The following is a 25,755-nucleotide window of genomic DNA, read 5'->3' on the forward strand; positions in this document are numbered from 1 at the left end:
GAGAGGACACACAGACCACAGAGAAGAGAGCTGGCGTTTATTACAGAGTAAAGAGGAGGATGGAAGGGTGGACAGTGGCCCAGGGGTGTTGGGCCCTTTCCGAGGACTGTTTGCTGAGCAGATGGCCAACAGGCCTGCTTGGTGTGGCTGCATTAGGAGGGGTGATGGTGTATCTCCAGCTATCAGTCTATTGAAACAATTGGATCCCAAAGTCACAGCCCCGTTATGATGGGGACAGCAGAACCATTCTCATGCAATGTATTCCAGAGAGCCATGAAGTTGAGACTATGATGGGTGGCTCCTACTGGCACTCTAGGAATCCCCAGCTGGGAGAACGGACAGGCTGAAACCCTGGTGCTGGCCAGAGGAAGAATTTACCTACCAGCAAGTGATTTCCCACGGTTTTGACAACCCAGTAAAGCACTGTGCAAGACAGATCAGAACTGAGGCACTGATGGCTAGGGAGGGCCACACTTTGATCAGGACACAAATTACTCTCTATTTAGACTTATGTCAGGATCCCAAAGATAGACTTGGGATTGGATGTCTCTGGGGCCCCCCATTTGTTCCTCGTTCCCGTCTGACCACACCGACTACGTATCTCTTCTCTGCTTTTCGATATTACTTCTCTCTTTAATTGGCATCCAGAGAATGGATGGCCGAGTTTGTCGGACAAGCCCTTCCCTTAAGAACCCTGGTAAGAGTGATGGTCCAAGTTTTCTGGTCATATTTATGGAGAGTCTCGGCACCCCAAATGACACCCTCTAGTGCTGAAGGTGGAAGAAAAATGGAAGCTGGTGGCTGTGTCTGTGGAAAACACAATGTGGAGCGGTATAGTGACTGGGACAGCTTGTCGCTCCTGGCACCCAAGGCAATTCTGACTGTATCTGTCTGTCTGCTCTGGAGGTAAGCAAGGCCAAGGATTAGCAGACAGTCATTTGCTCCCACCAGGAGTTGTCCAGTGTATTCTCAGCCTGCGGATGAACTGCAAATCGTTCCGATGGGCAACACTGTTTGATATAACGCAGGAGAGATCCGATCTCGCTGCTGAACATGGCTGGAAGGCGCAGGATAAGGAAATGAGTGTGGTTTTGTTGTTCCCCGTTTGAGGAGCTGGGCTGACTCGAACCGGCACATCTTGGGATAATTTGTCCATTTTCATTCTGGATTTGAAAGCATCTATCCCGATTGCTACGTTAGCTACATAGGTGAAGGGACTCTTGCCAGCCTGGGCGTGGTAAAAGGGCGTGAAGGAGGTAAAAGGATGAAGTGTTTAATTTTAATCAGGCATGTTATTTTTTTTTTTATTCTTTTCTTTTTTTTTATTAACTTGAGTATTTCTTATATACATTTCGAGTGTTATTCCCTTTCCCGGTTTCCGGGCAAACATCCCCCTCCCCCCTCCCCTTCCTTATGGGTGTTCCCCTCCCAACCCTCCCCCCATTGCCGCCCTCCCCCCATAGACTAGTTCACTGGGGGTTCAGTCTTAGCAGGACCCAGGGCTTCCCCTTCCACTGGTGCTCTTACTAGGATATTCATTGCTACCTATGGGGTCAGAGTCCAGGGTCAGTCCATGTATAGTCTTTAGGTAGTGGCTTAGTCCCTGGAAGCTCTGGTTGCTTGGCATTGTTGTACTTTTGGGGTCTCGAGCCCCTTCAAGCTCTTCCAGTTCTTTCTCTGATTCCTTCAACAGGGGTCCTATTCTCAGTTCAGTGGTTTGCTGCTGGCATTCGCCTCTGTATTTGCTGTATTCTGGCTGTGTCTCTCAGGAGCGATCTACATCCGGCTCCTGTCGGTCTGCACTTCTTTGCTTCATCCATCTTGTCTAATTGGGTGGCTGTATATGTATGGGCCACATGTGGGGCAGGCTCTGAATGGGTGTTCCTTCAGTCTCTGTTTTAATCTTTGCCTCTCCCTTCCCTGCCAAGGGTATTCTTTTTCCTCATTTAAAGAAGGAGTGAAGCATTCACATTTTGATCATCCGTCTTGAGTTTCGTTTGTTCTAGGGATCTAGGGTAATTCAAGCATTTGGGCTAATAGCCACTTATCAATGAGTGCATACCATGTATGTCTTTCTGTGATTGGGTTAGCTCACTCAGGATCATATTTTCCAGTTCCAACCATTTGCCTACGAATTTCATAAACTCGTTGTTTTTGATAGCTGAGTAATATTCCATTGTGTAGATGTACCACATTTTCTGTATCCATTCCTCTGTTGAAGGGCATCTGGGTTCTTTCCATTTTCTGGCTATTATAAATAAGGCTGCGATGAACATAGTGGAGCACGTGTCTCTTTTATATGTTGAGGCATCTTTTGGGTATATGCCCAAGAGAGGTATAGCTGGATCCTCAGGCAGTTCAATGTCCAATTTTCTGAGGAACCTCCAAACTGATTTCCAGAATGGTTTTACCAGTCTGCAATCCCACCAACAATGGAGGAGTGTTCCTCTTTCTCCACATCCTCGCCAGCATCTGCTGTCACCTGAGTTTTTGATCTTAGCCAATCGCACTGGTGTGAGGTGAAATCTCAGGGTTGTTTTGATTTGCATTTCCCTTATGACTAAAGATGTTGAACATTTCTTTAGGTGTTTCTCAGCCATTCGGCATTCCTCAGCTGTGAATTCTTTGTTTAGCTCTGAACCCCATTTTTTAATAGGGTTATTTGTTTCCCTGCGGTCTAACTTCTTGAGTTCTTTGTATATTTTGGATATAAGGCCTCTATCTGTTGTAGGATTGGTAAAGATCTTTTCCCAATCTGTTGGTTGCCGTTTTGTCCTAACCACAGTGTCCTTTGCCTTACAGAAGCTTTGCAGTTTTATGAGATCCCATTTGTCGATTCTTGATCTTAGAGCATAAGCCATTGGTGTTTTGTTCAGGAAATTTTTTCCAGTGCCCATGTGTTCCAGATGCTTCCCTAGTTTTTCTTCTATTAGTTTGAGTGTGTCTGGTTTGATGTGGAGGTCCTTGATCCACTTGGACTTAAGCTTTGTACAGGGTGATAAGCATGGATCGATCTGCATTCTTCTACATGTTGACCTCCAGTTGAACCAGCACCATTTGCTGAAAATGCTATCTTTTTTTCATTGGATGGTTTTGGCTCCTTTGTCAAAAATCAAGTGACCATATGTGTGTGGGTTCATTTCTGGGTCTTCAATTCTATTCCATTGGTCTATCTGTCTGTCTCTGTACCAATACCATGCAGTTTTTATCACTATTGCTCTGTAATACTGCTTGAGTTCAGGGATAGTGATTCCCCCTGAAGTCCTTTTATTGTTGAGGATAGCTTTAGCTATCCTGGGTTTTTTGTTATTCCAGATGAATTTGCAAATTGTTCTGTCTAACTCTTTGAAGAATTGGATTGGTATTTTGATGGGGACTGCATTGAATCTGTAGATCGCTTTTGGTAAAATGGCCATTTTTACTATATTAATCCTGCCAATCCATGAGCATGGGAGATCTTTCCATCTTCTGAGGTCTTCTTCAATTTCTTTCCTCAGTGTCTTGAAGTTCTTATTGTACAGATCTTTTACTTGCTTGGTTAAAGTCACACCGAGGTACTTTATATTATTTGGGTCTATTATAAAGGGTGTCGTTTCCCTAATTTCTTTCTCGGCTTGTTTCTCTTTTGTATAGAGGAAGGCAACTGATTTATTTGAGTTAATTTTATACCCAGCCACTTTGCTGAAGTTGTTTATCAGCTTTAGTAGTTCTCTGGTGGAACTTTTGGGATCACTTAAATATACTATCATGTCATCTACAAATAGTGATATTTTGACCTCTTCTTTTCCGATCTGTATCCCTTTGATCTCCTTTTGTTGTCTGATTGCTCTGGCTAGAACTTCAAGAACTATATTGAATAAGTAGGGAGAGAGTGGGCAGCCTTGTCTAGTCCCTGATTTTAGTGGGATTGCTTCAAGTTTCTCTCCATTTAGTTTAATGTTAGCAACTGGTTTGCTGTATATGGCTTTTACTATGTTTAGGTATGGGCCTTGAATTCCTATTCTTTCCAGGACTTTTATCATGAAGGGGTGTTGAATTTTGTCAAATGCTTTCTCAGCATCTAATGAAATGATCATGTGGTTCTGTTCTTTCAGTTTGTTTATATAATGGATCACGTTGATGGTTTTCCGTATATTAAACCATCCCTGCATGCCTGGGATGAAGCCTACTTGATCATGGTGGATGATTGTTTTGATGTGCTCTTGAATTCGGTTTGCCAGAATTTTATTGAGTATTTTTGCGTCGATATTCATAAGGGAAATTGGTCTGAAGTTCTCTTTCTTTGTTGTGTCTTTGTGTGGTTTAGGTATAAGAGTAATTGTGGCTTCGTAGAAGGAATTCGGTAGGGCTCCATCTGTTTCAATTTTGTGGAATAGTTTGGATAATATTGGTATGAGGTCTTCTATGAAGGTTTGATAGAATTCTGCACTAAACCCGTCTGGACCTGGGCTCTTTTTGGTTGGGAGACCTTTAATGACTGCTTCTATTTCCTTAGGAGTTATGGGGTTGTTTAACTGGTTTATCTGTTCCTGATTTAACTTCGATACCTGGTATCTGTCTAGGAAATTGTCCATTTCCTGAAGATTTTCAAATTTTGTTGAATATAGGTTTTTATAGTAAGATCTGATGATTTTTTGAATTTCCTCCGAATCTGTAGTTATGTCTCCCTTTTCATTTCTGATTTTGTTAATTTGGACACACTCTCTGTGTCCTCTCGTTAGTCTGGCTAAGGGTTTATCTATCTTGTTGATTTTCTCAAAGAACCAACTTTTGGTTCTGTTGATTCTTTCTATGGTCCTTTTTGTTTCTACTTGGTTGATTTCAGCTCTGAGTTTGATTATTTCCTGCCTTCTACTCCTCCTGGGTGTATTTGCTTTTTTTTGTTCTAGAGCTTTTAGGTGTGCTGTCAAGCTGCTGACATATGCTCTTTCCTGTTTCTTTCTGCAGGCACTCAGCGCTATGAGTTTTCCTCTTAGCACAGCTTTCATTGTGTCCCATAAGTTTGAGTATGTTGTATCTTCATTTTCATTAAATTCTAAAAAGTTTTTAATTTCTTTCTTTATTTCTTCCTCGACCAGGTTATCATTGAGTAGAGCATTGTTCAATTTCCACGTATATGTGGGCATTCTTCCCTTATTGTTATTGAAGACCAGTTTTAGGCCGTGGTGGTCCGATAGCACGCATGGGATTATTTCTATCTTTCTGTACCTGTTGAGGCCCGTTTTTTGACCAATTATATGGTCAATTTTGGAGAAAGTACCATGAGGAGCTGAGAAGAAGGTGTATCCTTTTGCTTTAGGATAGAATGTTCTATAAATATCCGTTAAGTCCATTTGGCTCATGACTTCTCTTAGTCTGTCTACATCACTGTTTAATTTCTGTTTCCATGATCTGTCCATTGATGAGAGTGGGGTGTTGAAATCTCCCACTATTATTGTGTGAGGTGCAATGTGTGTTTTGAGCTTTAGTAAGGTTTCTTTTACGTATGTAGGTGCCCTTGTATTTGGGGCATAGATATTTAGGATTGAGAGTTCATCTTGGTTGATTTTTCCTTTGATGAATATGAAGTGTCCTTCCTTATCTTTTTTGATGACTTTTAGTTGGAAATTGATTTTATTTGATATTAGAATGGCTACTCCAGCTTGCTTCTTCTGACCATTTGCTTGGAAAGTTGTTTTCCAGCCTTTCACTCTGAGGTAGTGTCTGTCTTTGTCTCTGAGGTGTGTTTCCTGTAGGCAGCAGAATGCAGGGTCCTCGTTGCGTATCCAGTTTGTTAATCTATGTCTTTTTATTGGGGAGTTGAGGCCATTGATATTGAGAGATATTAAGGAATAGTGATTATTGCTTCCCGTTATATTCATATTTGGATGTGAGGTTATGTTTGTGTGCTTTCATTCTCTTTGTTTTGTTGCCAAGATGATTAGTTTCTTGCTTCTTCTACGGTATAGCTTGCCTCCTTATGTTGGGCTTTACCATTTATTATCCTTTGTAGTGCTGGATTTGTAGAAAGATATTGTGTAAATTTGGTTTTGTCATGGAATATCTTGGTTTCTCCATCAATGTTAATTGAGAGTTTTGCTGGATACAGTAACCTGGGCTGGCATTTGTGTTCTCTTAGGGTCTGTATGACATCAGTCCAGGATCTTCTGGCCTTCATAGTTTCTGGCGAGAAGTCTGGTGTGATTCTGATAGGTCTCCCTTTATATGTTACTTGACCGTTTTCCCTTACTGCTTTTAATATTCTTTCTTTATTTTGTGCGTTTGGTGTTTTGACAATTATGTGACGGGAGGTGTTTCTTTTCTGGTCCAATCTATTTGGAGTTCTGTAGGCTTCTTGTATGTCTATGGGTATCTCTTTTTTTAGGTTAGGGAAGTTTTCTTCTATGATTTTGTTGAAGATATTTACTGGTCCTTTGAGCTGGGAGTCTTCACTCTCTTCTATACCTATTATCCTTAGGTTTGATCTTCTCATTGAGTCCTGGATTTCCTGTATGTTTTGGACCAGTAGCTTTTTCCGCTTTACATTATCTTTGACAGTTGAGTCAATGATTTCTATGGAATCTTCTGCTCCTGAGATTCTCTCTTCCATCTCTTGTATTCTGTTGGTGAAGCTTGTATCTACAGCTCCTTGTCTCTTCTTTTGGTTTTCTATATCCAGGGTTGTTTCCATGTGTTCTTTCTTGATTGCTTCTATTTCCATTTTTAATTCCTTCAACTGTTTGATTGTGTTTTCCTGGAATTCTTTCAGGGATTTTTGCGATTCCTCTCTGTAGGCTTTTACTTGTTTATTAATGTTTTCCTGTGCTTCCCTAAGTGTGTTCATGTCTTTCTTGAAGTCCTCCAGCATCATGATCAAATATGATTTTGAAACTAGATCTTGCTTTTCTGGTGTGTTTGGATATTCCATGTTTGTTTTGGTGGGAGAATTGGGCTCCGATGATGGCATGTAGTCTTGGTTTCTGTTGCTTGGGTTCCTGCGCTTGCCTCTCGCCATCAGATTATCTCTAGTGTTACTTTGTTCTGCTATTTCTGACAGTGGCTAGACTGTCCTATAAGCCTGTGTGTCAGGAGTGCTGTAGACCTGTTTTCCTCTCTTTCAGTCAGTTATGGGGACAGAGTGTTCTGCTTTCGGGCGTGTAGTTTTTCCTCTCTACAGGTCTTCAGCTGTTCCTGTGGGCCTGTGTCTTGAGTTCACCAGGCAGCTTTCTTGCAGCAGAAAATTTGGTCTTACCTGTGGTCCCGAGGCTCAGGTTTGCTCGTGGGGTGCTGCCCAGGGGCTCACTGCAGCGGCAGCAACCAGGAAGACCTGTGCCGCCCCTTCCGGGAGCTTCAGTGCACCAGGGTTCCAGATGGTCTTTGGCTTTTTCCTCTGGCGTCCGAGATGTGTGTGCAGGGAGCAGTCTCTTCTGGTTTCCCAGGCTTGTCCGCCTCTCTGAAGGTTTAGCTCTCCCTCCCACGGGATTTGGGTGCAGAGAACTGTTTATCCGGTCTGTTTCCTTCAGGGTCCGGCGGTGTCTCTGGCAGGGGTCCTGCCGCTCCTGGGCCCTCCCCCACGGGAGCCCAGAGGCCTTATACAGTTTCCTCTTGGGCCAGGGATGTGGGCAGGGGTGAGCAGTGTTGGTGGTCTCTTCTGCTCTGCAGCCTCAGGAGTGCCCACCTGACCAGGCGGTTGGGTCTCTCTCTCCTAATCATGCATGTTATTAAGGGGGCTTTTGATAACCGGACCTCAGTAGTCAGCCTCAGGAGGGGGAGGTGGTCAAATAAGGGACTGGACCTTGGTGGCTAGCTTTAGGGATATAATCTAACAGGTTTTAGCAAGACAGAGGGTGTTGGGCTCAGAATGGAAGCTAGGAAAACTCTCTTCAGGGAGGTGGTCAGCTCAGGATCTGAGCCTGTAGTGTGTACTTAAAGGGTAAAACTGCAAGATGGGGGGGGGGTCTTGGGCGAGCTGTGGGTGTCATCTGATCATATTTTGACATTAAAGGGTAAGCAAGAGAGTATCTGTTGGAGACTTGGCCTTTTCCAGGACACCTGGCTTCAAAGCCCTTAACTCATTCCTTTAGATACTCGGTCCAGAATCCTAAGCCCTTAACTCATCCTCCTAGACATTTGGTCTGGAGCTCTAGATGGTAGGGAGGAGAGGAGTGGTCAGCTGCATGTAGTCAACGAGAGTTGGCAGGCCTTGGTTACAGAGTTTTACAACTCAGACACCTTGGTTAAGATAGCAAGTTTTATATTCTTTTACCAGTTTGATAGGCAATGAAGAAAATATTTGGGGAGGGGTGGTCAGGGTAGGATCAGGTCCCAAACCTGTGAGTGTGAATCTAGCCTGACTATATTAGCAAACTGGGACAGTTGCTTTTGGGAAGGCTGGGCTCTGGCGGCTGTCTCCCCACAAGGGAACTGGGGAGAAGGGGAAGAAGGGAGCTGTGTTAGCCATGTCCAGGCTGGCGAGAGCTCCTTCACTTATTACACGGCTAGCCTAGCTGAATCAATGAGTTCATGGTTTGGTGAGAGTTCCAAACACATACACACGCTCGCACATTCATGTAAGGACACATAACACAGGCAAAATCACCACCACCACCATCACCATCATCATCACCACCACCATCATCACCACAACCACCACCACCATCATCATCATCAACAACAATAACAACTACTAAATCTGCTTGCCTGTCAATTTAAGTAACATTTTGAGAGTTGTCAACTATAATATGCTTAGGTGTGGGAAACCGTAAGTATCTGCCCTCTTGGTGTGGCTCCTAAGGGGGGATTTTTATTGAATAGCCTTTATTTTTCAGTTGACACACAAACTCATGTAGTCCAGGGTAGACTCAAACTTGCTACATGGCCCAAACTGAACTGCCTCCATCTCTCAAGTGCCAGGACCACAGGCCTGAGCCACCGTGCCCAGTTTGTGTGATGCTGGGGACCAAACCAAGTGCCTTTGCATTCCCAGCATCCTGTACTCTGACAGCTGAACAACACCCCCAGGTATTGTATAGTCCTTTAACGATCTAAGCGTGTACTCAAACGTTATTGGCACAGTGCCCTTTCGTGTTTTAATATGTGATAATCGCCTGATAGAGGCAGACAACTAGACGGCTGTACCATCAGTGCCAGCACAGATTTATCTATGTGAAGATTCTTAACAGGAGAAACATGCTCCTTCTGTCCCACAGCAGGTGATTAGGGGCTTAATTGTGGTGCTGGTGGTGCCTACGCAAAGAGAAAACCATTTTTCTGGTTGTATGGATTACTTTGCTATTGCTATGATAAAACACCATGACCAAGGCAACTTTGGGAAGGAAGGGTTTGTCTGGATTAGAGTCCGCGATGGTGGGGACAGAGTGGTTTCAGGTGTCGAGCTGGGCATCTGGAGCAGCAAGTTCAAAACTCATGTCTTCCATTGCAAGCACAAAACGGGAAGAATAAACTAGAAGTGTTTTGCATCTTTAAACTCTCACAGCCCAGCCCAAGTGACACAGTTTTTCCATCAAGGCCTTAGCTTCTAAACCTCCCCTAGCAGCGCCACCCACAGGGGCCAAGTCTCAAATACATGAGCCTCTGGGGGACATTCTCATTTAAGGTAGCCTAGTGGTAAACATTGTTATGTGATTGGGTATTTTAACGTCTACTTTGGCATGCACAAACGTGGCAAGGTTTTGTGTTTCATTAGAATAATTGCTTATAGGGCTGGAGAAATCACTTAGGAGTTAAGAGAGCTTCCTGCTTTTTCAGAGGACCAAAGTTTAGGTCTCAGCACCCATGTGCAGAAGCTCACACTGCCCATAACTACAGCTTCAGGGGAGACGGCATCTTCTTTGAGGACCCCTGGACCCCTCCACATATTTACCCATAATTAAAATAAAGTAATTAAAAATAAAATAAGTATTTTTTAAAGAAGATAGTTACTTATGTTTTCTGAGGTTTTTGTAAGGCTTTTGGCTACTCAGAAAGGTTCCCTTTAAGTATCTGTTTATGTTGAAGTCTTTTAAATGGCCATTTTATAAACAAGTATAATTTCAAAGTGATTCAAGTACATTTAACACTCAGCATAGCTATGTTAAAAAATGTATGCCCACATGGAATAAAAAGTAATAACAGAACCAGGCGGCCTCAGTCATGAACAGTGCAGCAATGGCCAAGATTAAGGCTCGCAAGAAGGAGGAGCTGTTGAAACAACTGGAGATCTGAAGGTGGAACTGTCCCAGCTTCGCGTGGCCAAAGTGACAAGCGGAGCAGCATCCAGATAGGAGTCGCACGCAAATTCATCGCCCCCGTCCTCACTGTCATTATTCAGATCAAAAGGAAAACCTCAGGAAATTCTACAAGGGAGAGAAGTACAAGTCCCTGGACCTGTGACCCAGGAAGACGAGAGCCGTGCGCGCCGGCTCACCAAGCAGGAAGAGAAGCTGAAGACCAAGAAGTAGCCCCGGAAGGAGTGGAAGGAGCAGAAGGAGTGGAGGTACCCACTGCGCAAGCACGCAGTCGAGGCCTGAGACGACGACAATGACAATAAAGTGCAAGACTGACTTGAAAAAATAATAATAGGTTGGGCATTTAGCTCAGTGGTAGAGTGCTTGCCTAGCAAGCGCAAGGCCCTGGGTTCATTCCTCAGCTCGGGGGAAAAAAAATTAAATGAAAAATAGCTTTAAAATGTGTGTAGGGCCAACAAGATGACTCAGCAGGTAAAGGTGTCTGCGGCTAAACCTGCTGCTCCGAGTTCAATCCCTGGGACTCTTATGGAGAAAGGGGATCCTGGACAACTAACTCCTTCATACGTGTACATGGACACATGTACACATGTGCAGCCTCACAGGGTAAAGAAATGCATTTGAAATGTATAGACCTGTATGGCTAAAGTCTACGTAAATGCTATACAACAGTCTCAACTTAACGGCATAGAAATCTAACGGCATAAAACCATATGGTAAGCCGTCTCTCTCTTTCATACAATAATCTTGGATGGTCAACATGGAAAATGGCAAAAACAAACAAACAAACAAACAAAAAACAAAACAAAACAAAACAAAAAAACCAAACCAAACCAAAAAAACAAACGGAGGGTTTTTTGTATGTGTGTGTGTGTGTGTTGTTGTTTTTTGGTTTTTTTTTTTCCATTTTTTTTTTTTTTTGGTTCTTTTTTTCGGAGCTGGGGACCGAACCCAGGGCCTTGCGCTTCCTAGGTAAGCACTCTAACCACTGAGCTAAATCCCCAGCCCCTCATTTTTTTTTTATATCTAACCAACACCATTCAGATAAAGGCATGCATTCGGGAAATCTGCTCTGTATTTTTGTCGTGACTAAATTAGTTACTGTATGATATGCATATGGACACCAGACAGCAAGGGCTACAAGCTAACTTCATTGAATAAGAAAGCTGGATTTCTGTCTGCTAGACATATGACCCCAGCAAACCAAAAATTATGAATTTTGCTTTAAAAGAAAATATGTATATACATGCACACATACGCACACACACATGCACACACACACGCACATACACACACGTACATATACACACACATGCACACATACACACGCACATGCACACATACACACACACGCACACACACACATACGCACACATACACACACACATTTCTTTTTCTTATTTTTTATATTTATTGAGTATTTCTTATTTACATTTCGATTGTTATTCCCCTTCCTGGTTTCCAGGCCAACATCCCCCTAACCACTACCTCTCCCCTTCTATATGGGCTTCCCCTCCCCATCCTCCCCCCATTACCACCCTCCTCCCAACAATCACGTTCACTGGGGTTCAGTCTTGGCAGGACCAAGGGCTTCCCCTTCCACTGGTGCCCTTACTAGGCTATTCATTGCTACCTATGAGGTTGGAGCCCAGGGTCAGTCCATGTGTAGTCTTTAGGTAGTGGATTAGTCCCTGGAAGCTCTGGTTGGTTGGCATTTTGTTCATATGGGGGCCTCGAGCTCCTTCAAGCTCTTCCAGTCCTTTCTCTGATTCCTTCAACGGGGGTCCTATTCTCAGTTCAGTGGTTTGCTGCTGGCATTCGTCTATGTATTTGCTGCATTCTGGCTGTGTCTCTCAGGAGAGATCTACATCCGGTTCCTGTCGGTCTGCACTTCTTTGCTTCATCCATCTTATCTAGTTTGGTGGCTGTATATGTATGGGCCACATGTGGGGCAGGCTCTGAATAGGTGTTCCTTCAGCCTCTGTTCTAAACTTTGCCTCCCTATTCCCTCCCAAGGGTATTCTTGTTCCCCTTTTAAAGAAGAAGTGAAGCATTCCCATTTTGGTCATCCTTCTTGAGTTTCATGTGTTCTGTGCATCTAGGGTAATTCAAGCATTTGGGCTAATATCCACTTATCAATGAGTGCATACCATGTGTGTTTTTCTGTGATTGGGTTACCTCACTCAGGATCATATTTTCCAGTTCCATCCATTTGCCTATGAATTTCATAAAGTCATTGTTTTTGATAGCTGAGTAGTATTCCATTGTGTAGATGTACCACATTTTCTGTATCCATTCCTCTGTTGAAGGGCATCTGGGTTCTTTCCAGCTTCTGGCTATTATAAATAAGACTGCTATCAACATAGTGGAGCATGTGTCTTTTTTATATGTTGGGGCATCTCTTGGGTATATGCCCAGGAGTGGTATAGCTGGATCCTCATGTAGTTCAATGTCCAATTTTCTGAGGAACCTCCAAACTGATTTCCAGAATGGTTGTACTAGTCTGCAATCCCACCAATAATGGAGGAGTGTTCCTCTTTCTCCACATCCTCGCCAGCATCTGCTGTCACCTGAGTTTTTGATCTTAGCCATTCTCAGTGTTGTGAGGTGAAATCTCAGGGTTGTTTTGATTTGCATTTCCCTTATGACTAAAGATGTTGAACATTTCTTTAGGTGTTTCTCAGCCATTCAGCATTCCTCAGCTGTGAATTCTTTGTTTAGCTCTGAACCCCATTTTTAATAGGGTTGTCTCCATGCAGTCTAACTTCTTGAGTTCTTTGTATATTTTGGATATAAGCCCTCTATCAGTCGTAGGATTGGTAAAGATCTTTTCTCAATCTGTTGGTTGCCCTTTGGTCCCAACGACAGTGTCCTTTGCCTTACAGAAGCTTTGCAGTTTTATGAGATCCCATTTGTGGATTCTTGGTCTTAGAGCATAAGCCATTGTTGTTTTGTTCAGGAAATTTTCTCCAGTGCCCATGTGTTCGAGATGCTTCCCCAGTTTTTCTTCTATTAGTTTGAGTGTATCTGGTTTGATGTGGAGGTCCTTGATCCACTTGGACTTAAGCTTTGTACAGGGTGATAAGCATGGATTGATCTGCATTCTTCTACATGCTGACCTCCAGTTGAACCAGCACCATTTGCTGAAAATGCTGTCTATTTTCCATTAGATGGTTTTGGCTCCTTTGTCAAAAATCAAGTGACCATAGGTGTGTGGGTTCATTTCTGGCTCTTTGATTCTATTCCACTGGTTTATCTATCTGTCTCTGTACCAATACCATGCAGTTTTTATCACTATTGCTCTGTAATACTGCTTGAGTTCAGGGATAGTGATTCCCCCGGAAGTCCTTTTATTGTTGAGGTTAGTTTTAGCTATCCTGGATTTTTTGTTATTCCAGATGAATTTGCAAATTGTTCTAACTCTATGAAGAATTGGATTGGTATTTTGATGGGGACTGCATTGAATCTGTAGATCACTTTTGGTAAAATGGCCATTTCTTACTATGTTAATCCTGCCAATCCATGAGCATGGGCGACCTTTCCATCTTCTGAGGTCTTCTTCAATTTCTTTCTTCAGAGGCTTGAAGTTCTTATCATACAGATCTTTTACTTGTTTGGTTAAAGTCACACCGAGGTATTTTATATTGTTTGGGACTATTGTGAAGGGTGTCGTTTCACTAATTTCTTTCTCGGCTTGTTTCTCTTTTGTGTAGAGGAAGGCTACTGATTTATTTGAATTAATTTTATACCCAGCCACTTTGCTGAAGGTGTTTATCAGGTTTAGTAATTCCCCTTGGAACTTTTGGGATCACTTAAATATATTATCATATCATCTGCAAATAGTGATATTTTGACTTTTTTTTTTTTTCCGGAGCTGGGGACCAAACCCAGGGCCTTGCGCATGCTAGGCAAGCGCTCTACCACTGAGCTAAATCCCCAACCCCTGATATTTTGACTTCTTGTTTTCCAATCTGTATCCACTTGATCTCCTTTTGTTGTCTGATTACTCTGGCTAGAACTTCAAGAACTTATATTGAATAAGTAGGGAGAGAGTGAGCAGCCTTGTTTAGTCCCTGATTTTAGTGGGACTGCTTCAAGTTTCTCTCCATTTAGTTTAATGTTAGCTACTGGTTTGCTGTATATGGCTTTCTACTATGTTTAGGTATGGGCCTTGAATTCCTGTTCTTTCCAGGACTTTTATCATGAAGGGGTGTTGAATTTTGTCAAATGCTTTCTCAGCATCTAATGAAATGATCATGTGGTTTTGTTCTTTCAGTTTGTTTATATAATGGATTATGTTGGTGGTTTTCTGTATATTAAACCATCCCTGCATACCTGGGATGAAGCCTACTTGATCATGGTGGATGATTGTTCTGATGTACTCTTGGATTCGGTTTGCCAGAATTTTATTGAGTATTTTTGCGTTGATATTCATAAGGGAAATTGGTCTGAAGTTCTCTTTCTTGGTTGGGTCTTTGTGTGGTTTAGGTATAAGAGTAATTGTGGCTTCATAGAAGGAATTTGGTAGTGCTCCATCTGTTTCAATTTTGTGGAATAGTTTGGATAGTATTGGTATGAGGTCTTCTATGAAGGTTTGATAGAATTCTGCACTGAACCCGTCTGGACCTGGGCTCTTTTTGGTTGGGAGACCTTTAATGACTGTTTCTATTTCTTTAGGAGTTATGGGGTTGTTTAACTGGTTTATCTGTTCCTGATTTAACTTCGGTACCTGGTATCTGTCTAGGAAATTGTCCATTTCCTTCAGATTTTCAAGTTTTGTTGAATATAGGCTTTTGTAGTAGGATCTGATGATTTTTTTAATATCCTCTGATTCTGATTATGTCTCCCTTTTCATTTCTGATTTTGTTAATTTGGTTACACTCTCTGTCCTCTCGTTAGTCTAGATAAGGGTTTATCTATCTTGTTGATTTTCTCAAAGAACCAACTTTTGGTTCTGTTGATTCTTTCTATGGTCCTTTTTGTTTCTACTTGGTTGATTTCAGTCGTGGGTTTGATTATGTCCTGCCTTCTACACCTCTTGGGTGTATTTGCTTCTTTTTGTTCTAGAACTTTTAGGTGTGCTGTCAAGCTGCTGATATATGCTTTCTCCTGTTTCTTTCTGCAGGCACTCAGCGCTATGAGTTTTCCTCTTAGCACAGCTTTCATTGTGTCCCATAAGTTTGGTTATGTTGTACCTTCATTTTCATTAAATTCTAAGAAGTCTTTAATTTCTTTCTTTATTTCTTCCTTGACAAGTTTATCATTGAGTAGAGAGCATTGTTCAACTTCCATATATATGTGGACGTTCTTTCCTTATTGCTATTGAAGACCATCTTTAGCCTGTGGTGGTCTGATAGGACACATGGGATTATTTCAATCTTTCTGTATCTGTTGAGGCCTGTTTTATAACTGATTATATGGTCAATTTTGGAGAAAGTACCATGAGGTGGTGAGAAGAAGGTATATCCTTTTGTTTTAGGATAGAATGGTATATAAATATCTGTTAAGTCCATTTGGTTCATGATTTCTCTTAGTCTGTCTATGTCTCTGTTTAATTTTTGTTCCCATGATCTGTCCATTGATGAGAGTGGGGTGTTGAAATCTCCCACTATTATTGTGTGAGGTGCAATGTGTGTTTTGAGCTTTAGTAAGGTTTCTTTTATGTATGTAGGTGCCCTTGTATTTGGAGCATAGATATTTAGGAGTGAGAGTTCATCTTGGTGGATTTTTCCTTTGATGAATATGGAGTGTCCTTCCTTATCTTTTTTGATGACTTTTAGTTGAAAATTGATTTTATTCAATATTAGAATGGCTACTCCAGCTTGCTTCTTCAGACCATTTGCTTGGAAAGTTGTTTTCCAGCCTTTCACTCTGAGGTAGTGTCTGTCTTTGTCTCTGAGGTGTGTTTCCTGTAGACAGCAGAATGCAGGGTCCTCATTGCGTATCCAGTTTGTTAATCTATGTCTTTTTATTGGGGAATTGAGTCCATTGATGTTGAGAAATATTAAGGAATAGTGATTGTTGCTTCCTGGTATATTCATATTTGGATATGAGGTTATGTTTGTGTGCTTTTCTTCTCTTTGTTTTGTTGCCAAGATGATTAGTTTCTTGCTTTTTCTAGGGTGTAGCTTGCCTCCTTATGTTGGGCTTTACCATTTATTATCCTTTGTAGGGCTGGATTTGTAGAAAGATATTGTGTAAATTTGGTTTTGTCATGGAATATCTTGGTTTCTCCATCTATGTTAATTGTGAGTCTTGCTGGATACAGTAACCTGGGCTGGCATTTGTGTTCTTTTAGGGTCTGTATGACATCTGTCCAGGATCTTCTGGCTTTCATAGTCTCTGGTGAGACGTCTCGTGTAATTTTGATAGGTCTGCCTTTATATGTTACTTGACCTTTTTCCCTTACTGCTTTTGATATTCTTTCTTTATTTTGTGCATTTGGTGTTTTGACTATTATGTGACAGGAGGATTTTCTTTTCTGGTCCAATCTATTTGTAGTTCTGTAGGCTTCTTGTATGTATATGGGCATCTCTTTCTTTAGGTTAGGGAAGTTTTCTTTTATGATTTTGTCGAAGATATTTACTGGCCCTTTGAGCTGGGAGTCTTCACTCTCTTCTATACCTATGATCCTTAGGTTTGATCTTCTCATTGAGTCCTGGATTTCCTGTATGTTTTGAACCAGTAGCTTTTTCTGTTTTACATTATTTTTGACCATTGTGTCAATGATTTCTATGGAATCTTCTGCTCCTGAGATTCTCTCTTCTATCTCTTGTATTTTGTTGGTGATGCGGCTCCTTGTCTCTTCCTTTGGTTTTCTATATCCAGTGTTGTTTCCCTTTGTGCTTTCTTTATTGCTTTTATTTCCATTTTTAATTCCTTCACCTGTTGATTTTGTTTTCCTGGAATTCTTTCAGGGATTTTTGTGATTCCTCTCTATAGTCCTCTACTTGTTAATTTATGTTTTCCTACATTTTTCTAAGGGAGTTCTTCATGTCTTTCTTGAAGTCCTCCAGCATCATGATCAAATGTGATTTTAAATCTAGATCTTGCTTTTCTGGTGTGTTTGGATATTCAGTGTTTGCTTTGGTGGGAGAATTGGGCTCCGATGATGCCATGTAGTCTTGGTTTCTGTTGCTTGGGTTCCTGTGCTTGCCTCTCACCATCAGATTATCTCTGGTGTTACTTTGTTCTGCCATTTCTGACAGTGGCTAGACTGTCCTATAGGCCTGTGTGTCAGGAGTGCTGTAGACCTGTTTTCCTGTTTTCTTTCAGCCAGTTATGGGAACAGAGTGTTCTGCTTTTGGGCGTGTAGTCTTTCCTGTCTACTGGTCTTCAGCTGTTCCTGTGGGCCTGTGTCCTGAGTCCACCAGGCAGGTTGCTTGGAGCAGAAAAGTTGGTCTTACCTGTGGTCCTGTGGGTCAAGTTGCTTATGGGGGGCTGCTTTTGAGCTCTCCGTGAGGGCAGCAACCAGGAGGGCCTGCACCGCCTTTTCCTGGAGTCCCCTTGCACCGGGGTCCCAGGTGGCGTTAGGTGTTTTCCTCTGGAGTCAGAAATGTGGGCAGAGTGTAGTCTCTTCTGGCTTCCCAGGCGAGTCTGCCCCTCTGAATGTTTAGCTCTCCCTCCCACGGGATTTTGGTGCAGAGAACTGTTGACCCTATCCCTTCAGGTGTGGGCAGTGTCTGGACTGTGGGGGATGTGCCACATGTGCACATTTCTTATCCCATAGTGGGACATAAAAGGAGAGCCAATGCCCTGTAAATGAGTCTTAAGAGAAGAATGCTTAGAAATTAGAGGATTAATTAGAAATTAATATAAGAAACATTAAATAATAGTCTTTTCTATCAAATACTATAAAATGTTTATTTACACACACACACACACACACATATATATATTCAATCTCCACATTGTAAAATGCTTACATAAACCTTCGAATGGTCCTCCTCTTGTAAGACAGTTATGAAGAGTATTAATCTCCACCATTTGTTAAAATGTATGGAAAACTTAAGAAGTTTGAGCTTTGTTTTATTTTATGCATATGTGAGTTTTGCCTGAGTGTGTGTACATGTACCATGTGTGTGACTGGTCCCCACAGAGAGCAGAGGAGGGCATTGGCTATCAGAGAACTGGAGTTACAGAGGGTGGCCAGCCATCATGTAGGTCCTGGGAACTGAACCCTGGTCCCCTTTGAGCGACAGGTGCTGTAACCTCTGCAGTATCTCTCATGCTTTCGCAAGACTTAAGAGTTTCGTTTGTACAAATGTTGATGTATTCCTAAGACTTGAACTGCTCACCCTTTCCTTCCTTTGCAGCAATTCTTTTAAAACCAACCAACCAACCAACCAACCAACCAACCAACCAAGACTGTGAGGTCATTCCCTCAGTCAATGGGTGGAAGGCTTATGTGAGGATAAAAAGCTGTTGAATTTCCTGCTTGAAATGCTCACCTTTCTGCTTTTGATCAGAAAGAAAGTTTTGCCTTGTCGAGGAACTTTTTGAAACCCTGAAATTAATTTCTAGCACAGCCACTTAAAGCAAGAGCAAACCAGACTTCACTTACCCCTTCCTGCTCAACAGAAGGCCATCCTCACAGCTTACTGCACAGACACGGGGAAAAGGGAGGGGAATGACATGGAAATTTTGTCTTTAGTATCTCTTACCAGATTTTTAGTTTTAAAAGGGAAGGAATTTCTTTACTGGTCCCTACTGACCCAGTATAGCATTTTTTTTTTTTGAAGAGCAAACCGAGATTATCTACCTGGATTCCCATGTAGCTTCCAGCATTTATGATACATACTTTTTTATCTTCAAGGTTGCCTTGAAGTTGCTACTCTTGGCCAGTGAAGTTACCAGGAGAAGCAAACACACATACTTCACTCTGGGCCAGGGGATGAAAGGGTCCTGAGGGACAAGTAAGGAACAAAGTTCAAGAAGATGAAAACTACTTGTTCAGTTTAGCTTGTAAAAGTTGATTACTTGGGAGTCTGAGGCATACATAGTAAGGTTGGTTATATTGTTTTCTTAAAGGCAGGATAAATTTAAACAAGTTGAGTACACAGTTTTAAATGGTCTCAAAGCATTGGTGGCAAGGTTGGGCAAAAGCTAAGGTTCTGAAGATGAGGTGATGAGGCATTTCCAGAGACCATTCCCATAGCGGCTATGGCTGAGTAGCATCAGGATATAAAGGGACAAGCCAAGGGGCTCAGTCCACAGAGCACAGGTAAGGAAGGAGCGGAGAACCAGTCTGGGTGCAGGCGGGGAGGCCAAATGGGGAAAGGGAGAATGGGTTGAGCCAGCTAGAGACTGAACCATGGAAGATGGATGGAGGGCTTTGAAATAGGAAGTTTCTCAAGGTGCAACTTTAGACTATGGGAGCCCAGCATCGTATAACAACATGGGGCCTACTGTTCAGAGATTAATCAGAATGTTAGCACAGTGACATTGTGGTGTGTGTCAGGGGGAGTTCTCAGAGTGGACATGTTGGGGAAGCCATCCCTGGGCTCTGCTGAAGCCTCTTGAGCCTATGAGAGAAGAGGGTTTCCTGAATGCCCCCTTCTCTCAATCTGGGCTATGGGGACCTCTTACCTCTGATGTCTTTTTCTCAGAGCCTCGCAAAAATCTCACCACCTCCCTGCAGCTTCTAAGTGCCAGATTGTGCCCCACACCCTCAGGAGCCATGCTGCTGTTGGTGACCCTGGCTCTCCTTGCCGGTCCCACCTGCAGAGCCCAGAGTGAGTACCTGAGCCTCTTTTGTGGCCTTCACCCCCCAAGTCATGTCCTAAGCATGAGGGCCTCTGAGGGAGGGAGGGGTCCTCGACACTCTCACGATGCCTCACTTTCAGATATTCTGGGGAACAATGTCGGCACCTATTTCTATGTTGCTGGTGAAGAGCATGGGCAACTTAGGGGCCTGCGGATATTCTTAACGGTAATAGACCTCATCAAAGGGTGAGTAGGACTCTGGTCCCTACAGCATCCCTCACTTGGGCACACTTCCTGTGGCTTATTTAGAACCCTGACCTGAGCGAGCCTCCTCACGGCTGGAATGCCCAGGCTTGGATGACACTGGACAGTCCTTAGGGACGCAGCTGGAGAGGGACCTCCAACTTCCTTGTTCAGAAAGGATCATAGAGGCTTGAAGGGTCCCTCTTCCAGCGGGTTCTGGTGGCTTTAGTGCCTCTTGGTGGTGACAGAAACTGCTTACATGTCTGAGAGGCAGCCCTGTCTTCACAGGACATACAATGTGAGTGCTCTCTGCACTCTGCGCCTTTGCTCTGCGGCAGAAAGGCAGCCGTTCCCTTGGGACAGGCCAGGTCTTGACTCTCCTCCCCAGTGTCTGACTGGAGATCTGGGGTTCTCCCAGAGTGTGGCTAAGGCCTTGTGTTACTGTTGCCAGGTAACTGTTGGTAAATGCAAACACAGTGCCCCAAGAATAATAGAATCCCAGAGGAACACTGAAGATTCTTTTAGTGTGCCCCCTGTGCAATATTGTGATTATCTTAATCCTTAAAAAATTAGATGTTGGGTGAGTGGGGAGAGGGCTCGTGGATAAAGTCTTTGCTGTGCAACTATGAGGCCCTAAGTTCAGATCCCTGGAACCCATGTGAAAGCTGAGAGTAGCAGCACAGGACGGTACCACTAAACTGTGGGAGCAGAGACACGGGGAGCCTGCACGGCCTGCTGACCTGAGTCTTACCCAAAAGGTGATTCTAGCTTCCCTTGGAGGCTCTGCCTAAAACCATGAGGGGTGTGCCTGGAGAAGTGGCAGGGAAAGTGAGAAAGAGCATTGGCTCTGCAAACACGAAGACCTGGGTTCAGATTTCCAGAAGCCATATTAGAGGAAAAGGAGCCTGGGGGGATGGAGGTGGCTGTTAGGTGAGCACTGGGGTGGAGGGTACAGGGAGCTCCCAGGAGTCCTGGCCAGCCAGTCCAGCTGTAACACTGAGCTCCCACTCAGTGAGAAACCCTGTCTCCCACACTAAGGCAGGTAGTCATGGACGAAGACACTAGGTGCCCAACTCGAGCCTCTACATGCTCACACATGCATCATAGATAGGCACACAGACACATGCGGAACACACACACACACACACACACACACACACACACACACACATACACACACACAGACAGGGGGAGAGTGATCAAGGAAAACACATACATACAAGGGCAAGCACACATGCATGCATCATCTACAGACACAGGTCATCTTGACAACAGGGATACACATTTATTATTTTATGTTACGGGTGGCTGAACTTACCACCTTCTACCTCCACTAAGGACTTGGCACATGTGGTCCTACATGGATAAACATACACAAATACATGCACATACATGTGCACAAAATCAACAATAAATCAACAGCAAAAATGACCAAACAAACCATGTAACAGGAGTGTAGTGTACTGAAAATTACTCATGGCTATCTGAAATTCTAATTGTACTGGACATCCTTCTTGCATTCTATCTGGAGGCTGATTTGATAGGCATCTTACTTTGTAAGGAAAGAAAGAAGTTGGCACTAGGAACAGTCCAGAAGATTTGGGGTGGTCATGTCACTTCTTAGCTCAGTAGAACATCTTCATGGCTCCCCTAGTCCCCCCTGTTCCTCCCTCCCTGACTACACAAGCAGACAAGAGCCTGTCTCTCTGGTCTTTGCTCATAAGATCCATCTCATGTGTACTGATCTTTGCAGTGTGGCTCCTGCCTCACTTGGGGTGGATAAGGTAGAGGGCTCCAGAGGGGAAGCTATGAGTTGGGCAGAGCCTGGCAAACCTTCCAGCTCAGGGTGGGTGCAGTAGCAGACATAGCTGCCCTGGTGCAGATGCCTGACCTGGGCCAGACCTGTGAGGAGGGCTGTGTCTGTGAGAAGAAGGATCCAGGCTGGCACGTGAGAGCTGGGCACTTCTGGAGACTGAGCTGTAGACCAGAAAGCAGAGTAGGATGCAGATGTGAGAAAGAACGGGTGTCCCTGAGGTTACGCTGACTCGATCTCTCTCCAGCATCCAGCTGCGGTTTGGTGGTAACTGGAGTGACGTGTACGGATCCCGGTCACTAAAATATAAAGAGTTCCTTCTGGAGGATGGAGAGCACGTGACACAGGTGAGCGGCACCAGAAAGCTCTGCCTGACTTCCCTAAGCTTCACTACTAACAAGGGGCGAGTGGTCACCTTTGGTGTTAGACGTGGCTTGTCCTTTAATGAAAGTGGAGGTTCAGATAAGTATCTAGTGACTGTCAATGGTCTGTATGCACCGGGCCTCTGCCTTAATGGGATGGGCTTCAAATGGAAAAATATTCATGATGACTTTGACGACAATGATGATGACAAGGAAGATGATGATGATGAACATGATGATGACAATGAGGAAGACCATGGTGATAAAGACAATGACAAAGATCATGATGATGACCATGATGATGATGATGATGACAAGGAAGATGACAACGAGGAAGATGTTGATGATGAAAGAGATGACAAAGATGATGATGAGGAGGAAGATGATAATGATAAGGAAAATGACAAAGACGATGGTGAGGGCAGTGGGGATGATGATGACAATGATGATGAAGATGATGACAAAGATGATGATGGTGGTAGTGGTAATGATGATGATGATGGTGATGATGATGAGGATGATGATGGTGGTGATGATGACAATGGTGATGAGGAAGAAGAGTAGCATGTTCAGAGCTCAGCCCTGCATCCCCGCATTCCACCACCTCCTCTCAGCCAAGCTTACCCACTCACAGGGACCAATAGACCAGGTGACCCTGGGCTGGAGTAGGCAAAGTCCAAATGCCCTTTATCTCTCTGTCCAATAAAGTATGTGCATCTATGTGAGCCTGAGTGGTTGGTCCTCATCACCAAATGGGATTCCCCAAGAACTTCCTTTACCTCCCCACTTTTTGGACCTACACCTGTACACTGAGTTAGGGTTTGCACAGAGAGACCCTTGGTCAACTCGGCAGGACCAAGGTCTCCAGAATTAGGACAGCCACTGTCTGTCTCAAAGTAGCCCAGGGCTACGAGGAGAGCTCAGTGTGTGCGGACCAAAGCTGGCAGCGACTGGCTCTGCAGTGGTCCTGTCCTCTCCCTTCTGTCCCAGACACTAATCCCCCTTAGAAACCAAGGCTACCTGGAAAGTGTTCCCCACCTAACTGGGGATTAAACCTAGGGCCTCCTGTATGCCAGAAAAGTGCTCTTCAACTGAGCCACATTCTTAGCTTACACTTCTGTCTGTCTGTCTATCTGTCTATCTATCTATCTATCTATCTATCTACCTATCTATCTATCTATCTATCTATCTATCCATCTATCTATGAGACAGGCCTTCACATAGTCCTAGCTGGCCTACAACCAAGAATGACCAGCCTGCTTGGCATAGAAAACAAGTTTCATCGAGCCAGGCTCAGGCCATCTTCAACAACCGTGCTAGTCAGCAGCTCGGAGGCCTGCCCTGGTCAGGAGAGGTCTCCAGCCAATCACCTTGGCTTCCTTCCTCCCCTCACAGCGGCAGGGCCACACTCTGAAGAGTTTTAGAAATGAGTCTCGCAGATACTCCAATTTTGATTATAATATCTCTGGCAGCAAGGGGATAGGGCCATATATTTCAAGCCAATGAGTGTAAATTTCAAGTGCAGCTGTGACAGATGTGGCACCTTTGTGAGAGGTGTAAGGTGATGCTCATGCCAAGGGAAGTTTGCAGAAGAGGGTGACACAAACGAGAAGAACTTTCTCCTCCATCTCAGTTAAGTGTATCCCTGACTGTGGTCCATGGACTCCAGGTCACTGCAACCTTCAATCAGCACTTATAACTAAATAAACTGGGACTGGAGAGATGGCTCAGTGGTTGAGAGCACCGACTGCTCTTCCAGACATCCTGAGTTCAAATCCCAGCCACTACATGGTGGCTCACAACCATCCGTAATGGGATCTGATGCCCTCTTCTTGTGTGTCTGAGGCAGTGAAGGTGAAATAAATATAAACAAACAAACAAACTGGGCAGGGCAGCCCGGCCCTATAATCCAAGCTATTTGAGAGACTGAGGCAGGAGGATTCAGAGCTTATAACCTGGCTAAGCTTCTCCACTGAGGCCCTGCCTCAAATGTTTTTTTTTAAACATTTTAATTTTTGGCAGTTTAAAAGAATTATTAACTTCTATTTTTTGCATTCACGAGTGTTGCCTGGGTGTATATATGTCTCCTTCAGAGTTTTAATTCTTTTAACGTGAGAGGAAGAGAGGGGCGGTGTGGGGGGTTGGGGGATGGACAGCTGGCTCTCTTAAGCTCTGACTTCTCACAGCAGACCTGGTGTGGCTGCTGCACCCACATGGGGAAGCTCACTCCCTTCTGTAGCTCCAGCTTCAGGGGATCTGACGCCCTCTTCTGGCACTAAGTGTTCATGTGCTACACATATGCACAGGCAGCCAAATGCTCACACACACTTTATAAAAAGAAAGAAGAGAGGCTGAGACAGACGGCCATGTTGGCCCACACCTGCCATGCTAGACTTTGGTAGAGGTAGGCGATCAGGAGTTCAAGTCTACTGTGTTAGTCGGGGTGCGCTACAGTGGCAGAACTGACAGAATGAACCTCTCCTCCTATGTGTGCATATACAACAGGGACTTCTTACAGCGGCTGAGAGGCTGTGGTGCAACTAATCTAACAACAGCCGTGAAAGGGAAAATCCAAGAATCCAGAAGTTACCCAGCCCACGCAGTTGGATGTCTGCATGGGTTTTCAGTAGACCCTGGAATCCCAAAGAAGTAGGCTCTGATGCAGTGAAGAAATGGACTTGGAAGGTGAGGACAGGCAGGCAAGTGCAGAAGCGTCCTTTCCCCACGTCCTTAAATAGGCTTCCAGCAGAAGGTGTGGGGCAGAATCAAGGTGAGTCTTCCTGCTGTGAGCTCTGGACCAGAAGTGTGTGTGTGTCTTTCTCCCTCAACAGCTCCACTAGAAGTGGATTCGTCCTCTTCAAACTGAGCAGAAGATTTAGAGATGTGACTACACACCAGGCAGTGCCATGCTTATGCCAAATCTCACTGGGCATGTACTCTTTAACCTTCGTAAAGATGGCTGACAGACATGACGCTGCTTCCCTCCTGGTAAGGTCATCAAACAAGATGGAGGAGAGCTACGTGTTGGCTCTTTAAAAAGATCTGTCTTCCTAGAAGACTAGAAGATCTATTATTTTTTTTTAACCAATGAGAGTTGAATCCAAGTTACACACACACACACACACACACACACGTGCGTGCGCACTAAAGAAGAGTTGAATCAGACATATACATATATGTATGTATTTTAATTATAAGCCTTTTGTTATAAGTTTAAAGCCAATTTTATTACAAATATTACAGATTTTTGAACCATACACAACTGTACTTAGGAATCCTGAGACAGAATTTACAGTTTTAAGGAACTATTTTTCAGAGAACAGCACAGAGAAGGCATGGAGATGAAAGATTTTTAAGAGTGAGAAGCAGAACCTTCATTTTTAAAAATTTTTTTAAAAGATTTTATTTA

General features: G+C 43.7%; 1 protein-coding gene across 3 annotated transcripts; it reads left to right on the top strand.

The window, feature by feature from the left end:
- Positions 1–667: 667 nt before the first annotated feature.
- On the top strand, positions 668–23,071 carry Sbp (spermine binding protein). Of its 3 annotated transcripts, NM_013024.4 has the most exons (4): positions 19,358–19,446; positions 19,832–19,957; positions 20,069–20,174; positions 22,232–23,071. In NM_013024.4, the coding sequence occupies exons 2-4, from the start codon at positions 19,903–19,905 to the stop codon at positions 22,908–22,910; spliced, it is 840 nt and encodes a 279-aa protein (NP_037156.3). In that variant the 5' UTR covers positions 19,358–19,446; positions 19,832–19,902; the 3' UTR covers positions 22,911–23,071. The 3 variants fall into 3 exon arrangements, with proteins under 3 accessions (NP_001296289.1, NP_037156.3, NP_001386231.1); NM_001309360.1 differs by lacking the exons at positions 19,358–19,446; positions 20,069–20,174 and adding an exon at positions 668–906; NM_001399302.1 differs by lacking the exon at positions 19,358–19,446 and having other exon boundaries at positions 19,822–19,957.
- The last annotated feature ends 2,684 nt before the right edge of the window (positions 23,072–25,755 follow it).

The sequence above is a fragment of the Rattus norvegicus genome, chromosome 10, assembly GCF_036323735.1.
Source record: "Rattus norvegicus strain BN/NHsdMcwi chromosome 10, GRCr8, whole genome shotgun sequence".
In the NCBI taxonomy this organism is placed as follows: domain Eukaryota; kingdom Metazoa; phylum Chordata; class Mammalia; order Rodentia; family Muridae; genus Rattus; species Rattus norvegicus.